Raw genomic sequence first — 15,316 nt, forward strand, 5'->3', positions numbered from 1 at the left:
TGCGATGTGTGGTCAGCCCTTTGTTCTTTGGGGTTCCTTCAAAAGTAGCACATCTGCTCTTTTTCTACAAAGCCTTTTGGTAATGTAGCATTTGATAGTATGTAGAATTGTTCCCTTACACTTTGCTTCATTTAGAATGTTTCTTTAAATGGTGCTGCTTTGAAATTGCGTTGGCATCTTTTTTTGGTGGTGGAGCTTCCTTGCCATTAATAGTTTCTGTGTCACTGAAAGATGATCTTTGCCCTCTATAGAGGAGGAGGCACGGGCGCATTAATCAGGAACGGATTGGCTGTTCTGGGAGTCGGCTTGGCTCTCTCCTGCCTTTTGGTCTGTCTCATATGTTAGATGCAGATATGTTTAAGGGTGACACTCAAGAATGAGGCAGCCTTCACTAGTTGGATTTTCTGGTGATTTGTCTTCATAAATGTGATTCAGAGCAGCAAATTTAATTCTCTTTTCAGGAGGAACTTTTGGACATTAAAGAACGCCCTCACTCTAAACAGAGGCCTTCGTGCCTTTCTGAAAAGTATGACAGGTATGTTACCATTTCAGTGTCTCTTAGAGAAATTTTCTTGCTGTGATTGTCAATTTAGCAGTAATCTCATATTTCTAGTTTTGGGGCAAAGGAAGGGTTTGCTGGGTTAGGACTCTATTTGGATCACCGTGAGAGAGATCTTTGTAGTTATTAAGAATGGATATTCAGTCTGCAACCTCTTTAATTGTCTCTCTCCCTTTCCTTCCCTTCCCATTTGTCTTTCTCTCTCCCTTTGTCTCTCTCTCCGTCTGTCTGCCTCTCTCTCTCTCTCTCTCTCTCTCTCCCTCCCTCCTCGCCCTCTCTCCCTCCCCCCCTCACCCTCTCTCTCTTCCCCCCTCACCCTCTCTCTGTCTACCTCCTCATCTTCTCTCTCTCCCCCCCCCACCCTCTCTCTGTTTCCTCCTCTCCTCCCACCTCCCCTTTCTGTCTCCCCCTCACCCTCTCTTTTCCTCCCTCTCTCTCTCTCTCTGCCCCCCTCCTTTTTGGTCTTTCCCTCTCTGTCTCTCTCACTTTGGGAGAGTGTATGTCTATCTGTCTTTCCCTCTCTCTGTCTCTGCCTCCCTGCTTCTCTCATTTCCTTGCCCAGTTTGGGACACCTTTTATCTACCACTGCATCAAATGTGAACTGTTTGAATGCAGCCATGTATCTTAGGTTTTAATATACAGATACTGTGTCATGGCATCTCCCTGAGTTTGCTGGTAGCTGCCAGACGCTTCCATAGCTCACACCTCCCCTGTTTCCCACAGGGAAGCCCCTTTGTGCCTCAGTATTACCCTGACCTCCTCACCTAGAAAAGAACTGCAAAGTGACCCCTCGCTTTCTCTTGGCTGCTTGTTGAGGATCTAAGGGGTTTTCCCCAGTGAAAACTTTTTTTCCACTTTGTATCAAACACAGTCTTTTCTGGAAGCTTTGAATGCCTCTCTGGATTTAGACCTGGGCAGCTGGGGGCAGAGTGCTGGACCTGGAATTAGGGAGGCCTGAATTCAGATCTCACCTTGGATACTTAATCAGCTTAACTCTGGGCACATTCCTGAATCTCTTTCAGCTTTAGTTTCCTCATATGTAAAATTAGGATAATAGACTTGAGAGGGAATACCTGAACAGACATCACAGAAAAACTGGTTTTATTGTCCTTCTTGGGAACCATTTCTGATGACTGGATAGAGCCAGTGCTCAGCTCTGATATGCTGGTTAGCCTATACTAGCTAGTAAGCAGAATTTTTCCCCTAAAGAAGGAGAGGAAATACAGTCATAAATGAGTGTGAGTCCTTAACTGTGGCCAGTGGGTCTGGCTAGGTGTGTGGTGGGCGGTGGGAAAGGCTGGGCTGGAGGTGGGATTTCCTGGTGGCCTTTGGAGGAAGGGGAGGCCTTAGATGTGTGCTGCTTCTTAAGCTTCCCTGGCTAGTGGGGAGGACAGCAGAGACCTTGAGAGAGTTGGGTGGGAGGGACAGCTGTGCAGCCATTGTGACAGCATAGCTGCTGAATCTGCCATCGCTAAGAGAGATGGGGGGCACTGGGGCCACTGGTCACAAGATCCAGGATGCCCAACCCAGCATTCACTTCACTGCCCTCCCCTGTTCTTAAACTGTTTTACAAACAAAGCCTCAGGACAGTATGGACCAGCTTCTTTGTGGGAGGTTTCACAGTCCGCCTGCCTTACCTTAGTGTCATGACTCGAACGTTTTCCATTGGCCTGTAGTGATGGCGTCTGGGATCCTGAGAAGTGGCATGCGTCTCTTTACCCAACCTCAGGGCGAAGTTCTCCAGTAGAAAGCTTCAAGAAAGAACTGGACTTGGAGCGGCCTCCCCTGATGCGGAGGACAGCGGGTAAGAGCCCTTTGGCAAGGTGGTGGTCACCAGTCGCTCTGTCCCCAGTGGAGCCTCTCCATGTGCTGAAGGGGCCTTGTTGGAGGGAGAGCCCAGCTCAATGAAACCACAGAGCCCTGGACTAGTTGAAGCAGGAAGTCATTTCACCCAGTGTTTCTTTAAAGTAGGGCTCCTTGCCTTTTTGGCTCATGTAGCCCTTTCCCAAGACCTCAGGAAGCCTTTGGGAGCCCTTCCTTTGTGGATCATGCAGCCCTTCCCCAAGGCCTCAGGAAGCCTTTGGGAGCCCTTCCTTTGTGGATCATGCTGATTAAGTAATGGCCGGAGATGTTCAGGTTCAGTATGAAGCTAATAAAAATGAAGATGGGGTGACTCAGCCCCCTGATGAGTGGACATCACTCTGGGGAGGTGGTGGCCTCCAGATTTTCTTTCTAGGAAATGTTTCTCTCTTTTGGGAAGCCGTCCTGTCCAGTTAGCTCTGTGTGAATCATTCCTCTAACTCAGAGGCTGTGCTTAGCTCCAGGGTGGCCAGGGTCAAGCTTCATTGGGGAGGGAGGGGGCTGCAGCTATGGAGAACGGGGCCTCAGCTCACCAAATACAAATAGTCTGTGCCTTTGAATCCCCTTTACTGATGTTGTGATAAATAATACCTTAAAGTAAAATCTATAGATGGCACTGTGCTGGGAGTTTGACTGCAGACTGGCCATCAGAATCTTGGCCCATCTTCCCCTGAGCTAGAAAAGATAAAAAAGGTAAAACCTGAGTTCAAATCCAGCCTCATACTTAACACTCACCAGCCATGTGACCTTGGGCAAGTCACTTAACCGCAATTGTCCTGCCTTCCCCCCTCCAAAAAGCAATCAATGAATAAACAGAAAGTCTTCCTGGCTCTTTGGTCGTTGGCAGCCTTGCTTTCCCCCGTAAGCCCCCACAGACAGTGCCCTTGGCTGTAGCCGAAGGTCCGCCTGCTGGCATTTTCCTCCTCTTCCCCCTCACCCCTTTTTTTTTTTTTTTAACAGATCCCAGAGAGCGGGTAAAAGAAGATGATCTAGATGTTGTTCTAAGTCCCCAGAGACGCAGTTTCGGGGGGGGCTGTCATGTCGCGGCCTCCGCCAGCTCCCGGAGATCAGGGAGCCCGTTGGAAAAGGACAGTGACGGGGTCCGCATGATCGGGGGCCGAAGGATCGGCAGTGGAAGGATCATCTCCTACAAAGACCACCGAAGTGGGGATAAGGACTCGAGGGACTGCAGAGACCGCGAGAGAGATCACAAGGATAAGCGCTTCAGGGTGTGTTCTTCCATAGGTGCCCAGGGGGTGCGGCACTGTCCTGGGTCTCTGGAGGGTGGGCCTGGGCGGGGGCAGCTGGAAGAAGCAGAAATCTGGGGGGGGGTCATTCTGGAATGCCTTTTGTCTCTTCTTGTAGAGAGAATTTGGGGACAGCAAACGTGTCTTTGGGGAGCGAAGGAGAAATGATTCCTACACAGAAGAGGAGCCTGAGTGGTTTTCAGCTGGACCCACAAGTCAGTCTGAGACCATCGAGCTCACTGGTTTTGATGACAAGATTCTGGAAGAAGATCACAAAGGGCGGAAAAGACCGCGACGCCGAGCCCCATCTGTGAAGGAAGGTCAGTCCCTTGTCAGGCGGCAGCGGCGGTGTGCGTGGTACACACAGCCTCCCTCTGGAGGGTGGCTGTTGGGGCTCTTGGGGAAGCAGGTGAAACTTCCATCCCACAAAAGACAGCTCTTTGGTTAGCACAAACCTAGCCTTGCTTTTTCTGAACCAGGCCTTGAGGGTGGTCACCCTTTGGGGGGGAGCATTCAGAGCTGTGAAAACCTAATCAGCACCAGTTCAGAAGCTAACTCACCAAGGCCTGTCCCCTGAGCCCCCCACAGTCCTGCACTTGCTTTGTTCTGGGCCCCTGTCTGTCTCTAAGGAAGGCAGCACCTCGGGGCATCAGGAGCTCTTGACTTCTCCCACCGTGTCACTTTGGTCACTAGCATCCTTGATTTGGGCCTCACTTACCTCATCTGAAAAGTTGTGGAGGGTGAGTGACCTTCAGAGGTCCTGCCATCAGCCCTTTGTGGCTTATCCTCTTGACCCATGTGTCAGAGTGTTGAGAGCTCTAAGGGACAGAAGCAAAGGGCAGTGACTTACTTGCCCAGGGCTAGGCTTTGAACCGAGATCCTTCGGTGACATTGAAAAGCATGGAAGCTGGAAGGGTCCTGGGGCGTCGGATGCAGCCCACACATCCCTGGCTGGTATGGGAAAGACATATATGATGATTGGATCCTTTTTCTGTGGAGGCTGGGAGGTGTTTGATTTGACCAAACTCTCTTCACTATCCATGAATCCATAAAACCTTTCCTCATTTTATAGAGTTCTGAATGTTTTTATCAAACTTCATAATTTTCAATAAGAGATGAGAATTTGAGTCCAAGATCAGGGTCTCTTAAGGGGAGAAGCAGACCATTCTTGTGTGGTTTGATTCCCTGATTGAGCTGTCAGCTCCAAGACGGCCATGTCCTCTATATCTTGGGGCCAAGATGGTTCTAAACTGATGTTCTTCCTGTATTGTTACGTCTGATTGATTCTGGATGGTATCGGCACGGTAGGGATGCTCCCACCCTGGCATGGAAAGGAGGGAAACCTGGGTCCCCTAGTCATTGATCTTCAGGACCCCTGACATTTCAGAATTGGCAGGGACCTTAGGACAGAGACTGGGGAGACAAGAAGGCTGTGACATTCTCATTTACGGTGAAGGGAGCTTAGGGGAGGAGAATGATTGCAGGCCTAGCAGAGGGACCCCGCCTCTGGGCGATGGACACTCAAGGCCTGAGCATCTCCAGACAGTTTGTAGGTGCCTCTTGCTCCTCATTGACCCCAAGGCCCCCTCTCCAAACTACCCAGGCTGAGCAATTGGCAGACCTCTGCTCCCTCAGCTTTCTCTTGGCTGTTATGACTCAGAATCTTCTCTCTCTGACAGTCTTCCATCTCCTCACCTCAGTTCTTGCTGGAGAACCTCTTCTGCCCATGCCCACACATCCTTTGCCCCCCACAGACTCCATTCAAAAGGAATGAGCTTTTTTGTGCATTCGTGTGTTGTCACTTTAATATTTGGCTGATGGGTGCCTAATGGAATTAGGTCCATAGAGGACTGGGCTAGAGAAAAGGCAGATTGCTGTGACTCTTGGCCTCTCATGTCCTTAATAGCAGTACTCTCTACCAACATATACTTAGTTCTTTTCTTCTTTGCTGGTGACTAATTACTGCTAGGAAAACTTGTTCCATTAAAATAAGACTTTGAATCGATGCATGGAAGGGGTAAACTGGCAGTGAATTACAGCAGCAGCATCACCTAATGCCTTAGAGGTGGTTTTTTCCTTAATAACGAGGTTGTCTGCTAGTTAAACGGTAATGCCAGAAGCCGTTATATCACAGCTCGGTGCTCAGGCCTCCTGCTGTATAAGATGGGTGTTTGGAGGGAGCTCCATGTTCCCTGTGCCATGTCCAGAAGCAGCTTCCCTCCCTGACCTTCACAGGCCATCCTCTGGTAAATCCTGCCTGCCTCCTGTGTTGACATTTGTGCTCTCCAAACAGATGACTCTCCCATACTGTTGGGCTTCACACCAAGGCTGCTTTCTAGGCAGGATCAAGCTGGGCCAGAAAGCACACACACACACACTTTGCTGGGGCTTTTTTTATTTTGTTTTTAAATAGCAGCAGGTTTAACCACCACCACAACAAAGCCATTTGTTTGATCAGAAAATCTTCTAGTCTCACTGTCTTATAAAAAAAGAGAAGATGGAGATGTTTTTCTTCTGCTTAAAAAAAGTCCTAGCTAGATAGACCAATTCTTAACTTTTTTGAGGCTATCCCGTTTCTTCATTGACTCCAGTTTGTGTCCCCTTTGTTGTATGAAGGGATGAGGGTGTGGGTCCCTTACCCAGTGCCTATAACATGTCTACACCACAACCTTCCTCCATGGTAACCTGCCTGCCTCCTCTGTCTGACTCCCATCCCCAGAGTTTTGGGGAACCAGTTAAAACAGAGTGGACTATGCCAGACAGAGGAAGGAGCATGGGATTTAGGGTTGGAAGACCTGGGCTCAGGTTCTGCCAAGGTAGAGTGGGGGAGGGGAGCATGGCCCGCCTGGCACCCAGGGACCAAGAACTTGTGTCAAGCCCTAGCTGTGCTGCTGATGAACTCTGGGCTCTGTGCTTACCAGGGGCTGGTGTTTGCACTCCCCCTTCCTCAGGGCCATTGTAGAGAGTGCTTGGCTCCAGGCCTGAGCTGCTCTTCTGGATCACCTCCCTGGGCCTCCATTTCCCCTGTGATATGGATGTGATACTTGTGTCTAAGTACAGTGAGTAAAGTACTTTGTACATGCTCTAGAAACGTGAGCTGCTTTATTATTGCAAGTGGATAAACTTGGCAGTGTTGATTTCCAGGGCCAGAGAATTCATCCAGGTGGTCAGGGGAAGGAGGCAGTGTGAACAGACTGTGGTGCTTGCCTTTTTTGTTTTGGGGAGGCCCGGTCTGAGGGAGCCAGGGTGATCATGGCACCTCTTAAGCAGGGCCTGAGGGCTTGATTCTAAGTGACTGATATAACTGCACTAATGATGCTGATTTTATGTAAAGAGTGTGTGGATTCATTTGGAAGTGATTGGTCAACATCTCTTCCCCACCCCCACCCCCCCAAAAAACACCCTCTTAGGCTCAAATACACAAAGCCTCTCAGATGTGGGGAGGAAGCCTGTTGAGCACCTTGGAAGGGTCACTCTTACATCTTTATAAGCAGGTTAGTGAGTATACAGTGATATCTAGAAAATACCAAATCGGGATTTTTCCTAGATAGCCTTATGTATAGGGAAGGTAGTGCAGGTCTTGCAGTAAACTAAGGGTGACTTGATTTTTGGCTTATGTTTTTACATGCCTGTTTATAATGAAGTCTAGAGATTGCAGCTCTAACTTCTTAGAATTCTTGCTTAAATTTGTATAGATGAGAAATACTATTATCGGGAATTGTCCCATCTTTGGTGTGGAGTCCCTCGGTGGCTGACTCTTGAGATCAGCTTTCTGCTGGCGGTGTAGAGCGTGGGCAGGTGCTTGGAAGTGCCGACCAGGCCAGGCCGAGGACAGCGCTTCTGGACGGCTCTCAAGCCTGCCGGGCACCTTGTACCCACCTTGCTGTGCGTGTGCAGGGCCATCTGGGAATGTTGAGTGAGCCGCGCACCTCAGTGATTAGACCTGATTTTTGTCCTCGTGGTTTTGCCTTAAGGAATAGTTTCAGAACTCAATGGAGGCCTGGCAGAAGAGGAGGAAGTGGAGGTCATTCTTGCCCACGAGCCCGCCGCAGATCAGGAAGTGCCCAGGGAAGCAGCGCTGCCCGAACAGTCGCCAGGAGAATTTGATTTTAATGAGTTCTTTAACCTTGATAAGGTGCCAGGCCTGGCCTCGGTGAGTGAACCCGTCCCCGTGGCTACAACCACATGGTAACGCATCTTCCTTGAGCCCGTCCCCTATGTTTTTGATAATGTGGATGTGGTCTGTCTAGTGCAGTGTTTCCCAAACCTCCTTCCTCGCAGCCGTGGTGTTCTGCATGCTGCCCGCATGGGTGCCCTGGGGATGGTGGTGGCTGTTGTATCGCTGGGAGGGGCTTTGACTTCACTCTCCCTCAGGTCTCACTGCCTCACCACACAACACCCCCCTCCCCCAACGTTTATGGGCCCCATCGGGGACTGCTCCAGGGCCACCCCCTTTTGGGAAGTGCTGGACTAGCCTTTGCAGAAAGTCCCCTCTCGGCCTCCCCCGCACTTCTGTCACGTTTTTGTTTTGTTATGCTGTTGCTTCGTTTGGGCCTTTGGAGTGTTTGTACTTACTGTGAGACTTTTGCTAGCAATAGAAGAGTTGTTTTCAGTGCTGTTAGACTCTGCCTGTTTGAGTTAGTTTATATTGGTCAGTTTGAAGTTGTAACTGGGCCTTCTGTAGGTGGAAGGTTTATAGCCCAAGACAAGAGAGAATCCTGTTGACCTGGACTATATTCTAAGGGTCCTCAGATCCCAGACTTTTCTTGAATTGATGACCTTGTGTGGTTCCAGAAATATCCAGTGCAAAGGACTGGGTGCCTGCTCTCCATGCCCATGCCTCTTACAGCCTTGACCCTCGCCCTCTCCTAGGGAAAAGAAAGGAATGTAGGGATGCAGTCAGAGCCCATGTGTGGAATCCCTTCTCTCTGTCACCCTTAGCCTGCTATGATCCTCCTGCCACTTCTCTGAGTGAAGCTCTGCCCAGAGCATGGCCCCAGCTGCACATCAGATGATTTAACTGGGAACTCTCCCTGGGGCCTAGTTACCTGGGGCTGGAGGGGTCAGGCAGAGGATACCTGGCTTCCTGTTGGGGTGTGAAGTCTCCCCTGGGGCCCCATAGCTGAGAGATCTCAGGGCCTCTTGTGATGCAGATGGAGAAGGTAGATCTCCTTAGGCTGAAGATCTCTGTAACCAGAAGAAAAGGGTGCTGGTTTTCTGTCACCCTCATTCCCAAGCATGGCCCTCCCCACTTCTCTCCCTAAGCCATTCCCCAAAGCAGAAGGAAAGGGCAGCGAAGGGGAGAAAGCTAGCCAGTATCCTCTGAGCACCAGCTTCCATCCCATTCCGCTCTGCCAGGAAGGGGCGGGATCTGGTTTTCCTCCCTTTGGGGCCCGATGTGATCAAAGATTCAGTGTTGGGTTGTCCTTGGGCAGGTTTTCTGGCTCTGCTTGCCACACCCATCCCGTCTTCTGTATCTTTGTTCTTCCTTCCCATGGCACAGTAAAGTCCATCACACACATGCATACTGACAGCCAGTAGGTGGAGAGGCCGGGTGGGTCTCTCGGGTTTGATCCTCATGTTGCCCAGGGCCCCACGGCCAGCAAGTGTCTGAGGCTGGATTTGAACTTGGACTTTCAGACTCCAGACCCAGGCCTCTGTGCACTGTGCTGCGTTATTTGTTGAGTCTTCCCGTAATCAGTGGGCATCCACCTTGTTTCTGTTCTTGTTCAGTCTGACACAGCCAATGCAGCAGAGCTGGGCTGATCCTTTAGGGTGATGGGCATATCATGTGGTCAGCCCACTTCCGGTTCAAGTGTGCTTTCCCTGTTTGCCCCTTGGGCGTGCAGAGCATCATGGCAGAGGCAAGGGCTGAGGGAAGCCAGTGTCCCTACCCTCCAGGGGCTTGTGAGTTAGTGTGCTGTGGTAGATGACCAGGTAGAAATTCCAGCAGGCCGATCCCAGGTCTGGGGCACAGTGTGAACAGAGAAGAGACAGGGAGGTGGGGGGCAGAGGCCAGGCTTCTTCCCCAGCTGGCTATGGCGGGGCTGGGGGCTTGTTTTTCTATTACCAAAATCACTGGTCTCTGTTTCCTTTTCTCTTTGCATCTCACTGAAAACAGTGGGGTTCTTTTATTTCAGCCATTGCATGGCTTTGCTGGACTGATATCCCCAGCTGAGCCTCGCCAGAGCAGGAGGGCCCTTCAGGACAGTCCCCTGCCCTCCTTGGGTCCAGAGGCATCGCCAGTGATGTCCTTGTCCTCCAGGTTTGGCTCTGCTGGAATCAGACAGCTTCCAAACAAGATTTCTGGTAATGGTCCTTGGTTGTCTTTTAGATAAAGTAAAGTCACATGAGAGGGAGAAGCATTGTCTGGCCTGGCACGGCTATCTGAGCCACTGCTTCTCACCCATAGCAGGATGCTAGTGTTGGCCCCATGTGTGGGCTTCCGGGGTTCCCTTCCTCCCCCCATGGTGAGTTTGTCGGACTTGGGAGGCTCTTCAGGCCCTGGTGCTGCTCAGGGAGGGTCAAGGCCTGGCTCTGGCCTTGCTTCTGCTGGGCACACCCGGCCCTTGGCTGGAGCAGGGGACCCTCTTTGGAGGCCTGCTGAAAATCTCTGTGTTTTTATTTTGTTGCGGCATCAAAGATGATTCCATGAGAAATAGAGAAGAAATGGGGCTTGTTAGTTTTGCCTAAGAGTAAGAAGAATTTAGCTCCAGGCCACACTGCTGGTGTGGGCCCCAGCCAGAGGCCAGGGAGCCTGGGCTTCTCCCAGTACAGTTAGGGGGCTCCTTTAGGGCAGAGATGGGCCAGCTTTGTGCTCGAGCCGTTGTTCCTCCCTCTCTTTAGATTGGTACATTCAGTCACTTTTCACTTGTGCCTGGCTCTTCAGGCCTTGCCGGGCTTTCTTGGCATCATGTTAGAACGATCAGTCGAACAGATTTGAAGCTCTTGGCTCCCTGGGCCAGTACCAGGCTGGATGGTGCCTCCAGTGTGAGGCCTGGGTTCAAATCCTACCCCATGCACTGAGCTAACAGTTGTGTGACCCTGGGGGTCCTTCTGGGCATCAGTTTCCTTATCTGTTAAATGGGCACTACTAGTACCTAGTTCCCAGGATTCTTGTTAGGATCAGATGAGATAAAGCCTGTGACTACTTGGAAACCTTAAAGCACTATATGATTGCTAGTTATTAATATTTGCATTATAATTAACTGTGTGACACTGGGCTAGGCATTGAACCTCGCTCAACCTCAGTTTCCTCATCTGTAAAATGAGCACACTCATTTCTCTCCCAGGGTTGTGAGGAGACCCCATTGGGAGGATGTTTGTAAAGTGCTCTGCAAACCTTAAAATACTGCGTAAATTATTACTGCAGCTGCTATGTTAGGGGCGGCACCTGTGGACCTGTATGGCCAGTGATCGCTAAGGTCCAGGAATGTGCAGTTTAGAAACTTTTCTTAGAAACTTGGTGTGTAGTTTTGATACTAGATCTTAATTTGCAAGGTAAGCCTCTAGTTCAGGACTGTTTTCTAAGTTATAAGATCAATACAAGTAGAAAACAAAATCTAAGCTTTTAGTAACTTCTTTGAGAACCAAGATTCTGCTATTTGTTGGAAGGGGGGCCAGAAGGTGTCTTGAATTAACATCATACAAGTCGCAGTTTTCAGGGAGTAGGATTATATGGGCCCTCCCCCCACTCCTCCCCTTTGTATTTGAGTTAGCATAATCCAGGGCTAGAGGTGGACTTTCTAGCCTTAATAGCTTGGTCTAGCCAGAACTGAATAACTGTTCAATTTACTTTAAGTAATATGAAGGGGGAGAATCTGCCCAAGGTGGGAGGTGGTTTATTATTTATTATTTTTTTTTAGTTTAAAATATAGCAGCATTTAATGTACTTTAGATCCTCTGGCTACGTGTCCCTTCAACATGGGGTGTTAAAGGCCAGTTCAGAAACTTGAGTTTCATGAATTAGTTTGTGAGCAAATTACAAAGTTGTTTTGCATTCACCTTCTAGAGAATACCTCAGTCGTTTTTTCTGAAGGGGAGAGGGCAAATTAAAATGGCCCAACTGGCCAAGTGGTTTCATACTAGCAGCCCCTTCCTCCTGACCCTCTTGTTACAGAGATGCCCAGTTAGGGAGAACTGCCTGGCCACTGTGGGTGACTAACCTGTTACCTCACCTCAGCAAGAGGCCAGGAGTGCTTCATCCTTGGTCTTCTGGACTTAATTGAAATAGCATTGATCCAAATTCTGGAGTCTCCTCAGTTTTCTTCATATTGTATGTTTTTCTTACAAATGTCCCCAAGTCTTTTTGAGTTTGTATTTGTCACTTACAATGGTACAGTAATCTATGATCTTCACATACCATGCTCTGTCCAGTCATCTCCCTAGTTGATGCACCCCCCCTCAATTTACCATTTTTACCCCCCCCACACACACACACACATGCTTCTATGAATATTTTATCATGTAGGATCTTTCTTTGGTGACTTCCTTGGGCTCTCAGTAGTGGGATTGCTGGGTTAGAGGATCTGAACGATTTTACTCACATTCCAAATTAGTTTCCAAATTATGTCTTTGTTTTCCGTCTTTTCCACAGCCCCTCCTACATTGAACATTTCTATCTTTTGTCATCTTGGCCTGTCTTGGGTTTGAGATGAAATTTTGAGCCATTTTCTTCTCTCTTATAGTAACTTTGAGCATTTTCTCATATGGCTCAACCATTTATTCTAGGAGTTTCATGGCCTTTGGCCATTTATCCTTTGGAATAACTTTTGTGGTCTATTTGTAAATTCCCTATCTTGGGTGGATATTGGTTCTTTCTTAGATGTTTGCATAGAAGACTTTTCTCTCATTCTAGCCATATTTATTGTGTTTATACAAAAGCTTTTTAGTGTTACATAAGTTTGGGGGGGGGTATGACCACCTTTCTTTGTTGATAAGAATACTCCCCATGACCACTGGTTTGAAAGGCAGTTCCTTCCATTTTCCTCCTTTACTTGGGTTTTCTTTGGGGCTGATTGCACTACGAAGTATAACATCTGCATTTTGAAGTCCAAAGCTGGTTTCCAGTTTGCCCAGCTGGGATTCTGAAGAGACTTTATCATAAGGGAAGAATTCTTCAGGGAGCTGCTTCCATTTGCTCCCATGCTTGACTTGAGCCGCCATGATTCACACAAGATCTGAGCATGGGCCATGGCAGTTATTCTCATTCCTTGGCTCCTTGGGCAAAAGTTGCCCCTGCATGAGGGTATTCTGCTTAAAATGATTAAGCCTTCCCATCCACCCTCTCTGGGCTCCTCAGCTGGGATGAAGTTGTGGAGCTTTGATGGCTTTGACCTTCGTTGGCCCACTTTCAGGCCTGCTCTGTTTCTGCCTCTCAGTGGTCGGAGCCCGTGGCCCCAGGACGGGTTTACCTGTAGGGTGCTCCTGGCCATGTATTGGTCCTGATATTTATAAGTGGCTTCCCCAGGATAAATGCTGGTAGAGCACAGACTGCCTGAGGGGACCGAGGATGGAAAAAAGGAGAGTTGCCTGAAATGGAGGCTTCTTAAAGCACAGAGTTGGTGGTTGAGTGTGACCACGGGACAGCTGCTCAGGAGTGAGGCAGCTTCTGGGGAAGAGAAGTGGGTTGTCGGAGAGCTGCTGCCTGCCCTCGGTTCTGGACGCAGCGCCAGAGTGAGTTCCCTTTCTGGTCTCAGTCTCGCACAACGACTCTTTCCTTTCCTGAGGTAGTTCTTTCAAAGTGTTCTTCTCCTGTTTAGATGATAGAAGATGTTCTAGGAGAAGGGTCCGTCTCTGCGAGCAGATTTAGCAGGTGGTTTTCAAATCCCAGTCGATCGGGAAGTCGCTCCAGCAGCCTCGGGTCAACGCCCCATGAGGAATTGGAGAAGCTTGCAGGTAACGCGGACTGTCCTGTGGTTCTTGGGTGGGTCCTGCTCAGCTCTGATGAGGGGGCCTTCAGTGACACTACCGCTTAGCCTCCCCCTGCCCTCCACAAACACAGGCTGTGCTTGCTGTTGGTCACGCTCTCCTTATCCTTGTTCATCCAGGTTTGGAACAAGCGATTCTGTCTCCGAGCCAGAACTCAGGAAATTACTTTGCTCCTATACCGTTGGAAGACCATGCTGAAAACAAAGTGGACATTCTAGAGATGCTTCAGAAGGCCAAAGTGGACCTAAAGCCACTCCTCTCCAGTCTTTCTGCCAACAAGGAAAAGCTGAAAGAGAGCTGTGAGTCCGCAGAGGGCCAGACGGGCAGGCTTGGTGGGCCACTTGAGGAAGCAGTTTCTGAAATACCGATCTTATTGGTGTCCTTGCCATGCCAGGCTCCACAGGGGAATGTGCAGACCAAGACCTGACCTTCATCCTGTGGCCCTTTGTACAGAAAAGGGCGCATTAATTAAAGGGTAGCGCAGGATGCCAGGGACAAAGCTTGGCAGCAGTACTGTGGTACTGTGGAAGGAGAAGATCTCCAAGCCAAGAGGGCCCTGAAGACTCAATTGATTCATCCATAGCTAGTGGAAGTCAGAGTTGGGGCTTAAATGTTCATGACAGATCTCTACTATTGTGGCTCCTGACCTGGCTTATCCAGTGGCAGGATTTAGGCAAGGACCTCCCTGGTGTGGGGAGTACCAGGTGAGAGAGCCTGCACCATGCCCTTTACTAATGGCCTGGCATTCGCTGATGGACCCTTTTTCTTTGTCCTTCCCCTCTGCAGCACACTCAGGGGTTGTCCTCTCGGTGGAAGAGGTGGAAGCTGGGCTGAAAGGCCTGCGGGTGGACCAGCAAGGGAAGGGTGCTCCTCCCTTCCTGCCTGAGCGCCCGGAGGAGGCCCTGAGTGCTGTGGCCAGCTCCCGGACATTGGTGAAAGATGGCGACATGTCCGCCTTTAACAAGCTAGTGAGCACCATGAAGGCAAGCGGCACTCTGCCTTCCCAGCCCAAAGTCAGTGTAAGTAGTGCACACAGCCTCAATAAATGCATTCAGAATCCGGGATCTGGAGTACGGTGGCCGTTCTTGGTGTGCTCGCCGCCGCTGCCTGGCCCAGGCATCCTCTTGGCTCCATGGAGCTGGCGCCTCTGCTGATGGGTTGTCTGAGGGGGCACCGGAGGAAGAAGAGCGTGTCTGACAAGCATTCAGGCGCATAGTCATCCATTGGCTGACCAGTTTTATCTTCCCCAGCCATTTTTCACCCCTCTCCCTAAGCAGGTGGGGCCAACCTCACTATCTCAGACTAGAGTCTTGGAACCTCTAAATGTTCTCCTTGTGGTAAGAACTTAAGAATTGGTGGGAAGGTCATCAGTATCAACTGTGTGTGTTCATGAATATATTGCTAGTATTTGGGAATTAGTGTGAACCCTGCATTTGTCTTTGGGGACCAGCACAGAAACCCAACTTTAACCATTTGCATTTGAGCAGAGAATGTGAGGTTGTACGTTAACATCCCTTCAGAGTGCTGACCATTTGTACAAAACAGCAGGTCTCAGGCTTGGAATGAAAAAGGAGGGAGGCCTGGGTTCAAGGTCATTCAGTCACAGCTGTTGACCAACTTGGCTGCCAGCTTCCCTTTTTACAGATGACAAAACTGAGGCCTTGGGAAATTAAAAGGTTGACCCAAGGACACCGGAGCCATGCTCTAACATGGCGGCAAG

General features: G+C 49.7%; 1 protein-coding gene across 2 annotated transcripts in view; it reads left to right on the forward strand.

Annotated features, from left to right (window-relative positions):
* Nucleotides 1-279: 279 nt before the first annotated feature.
* EIF4ENIF1 (eukaryotic translation initiation factor 4E nuclear import factor 1) overlaps nucleotides 280-15,316 on the forward strand; it is a 30,298-nt gene continuing 15,261 nt past the window's right edge. The window contains exons 1-8 of one of the 2 annotated variants that reach the window (XM_069081729.1): nucleotides 280-535; nucleotides 2,236-2,363; nucleotides 3,380-3,648; nucleotides 3,785-3,986; nucleotides 7,641-7,819; nucleotides 13,428-13,563; nucleotides 13,716-13,895; nucleotides 14,383-14,615. In XM_069081729.1, coding sequence (XP_068937830.1) covers nucleotides 2,348-2,363; nucleotides 3,380-3,648; nucleotides 3,785-3,986; nucleotides 7,641-7,819; nucleotides 13,428-13,563; nucleotides 13,716-13,895; nucleotides 14,383-14,615 — 1,215 coding nt within the window. In that variant the 5' untranslated portion in view covers nucleotides 280-535; nucleotides 2,236-2,347. Of the gene's footprint in view, nucleotides 536-2,235; nucleotides 2,364-3,379; nucleotides 3,649-3,784; nucleotides 3,987-7,640; nucleotides 7,820-7,912; nucleotides 13,342-13,427; nucleotides 13,564-13,715; nucleotides 13,896-14,382; nucleotides 14,616-15,316 lie in introns of those variants that run through there. The other variant, XM_069081730.1, reaches the window with a different exon arrangement.

Source organism: Petaurus breviceps, unplaced genomic scaffold, assembly GCF_028583685.1.
Source record: "Petaurus breviceps papuanus isolate PSGF00001 unplaced genomic scaffold, PetGlider_PUasm1.0 99, whole genome shotgun sequence".
NCBI lineage: Eukaryota > Metazoa > Chordata > Mammalia > Diprotodontia > Petauridae > Petaurus > Petaurus breviceps.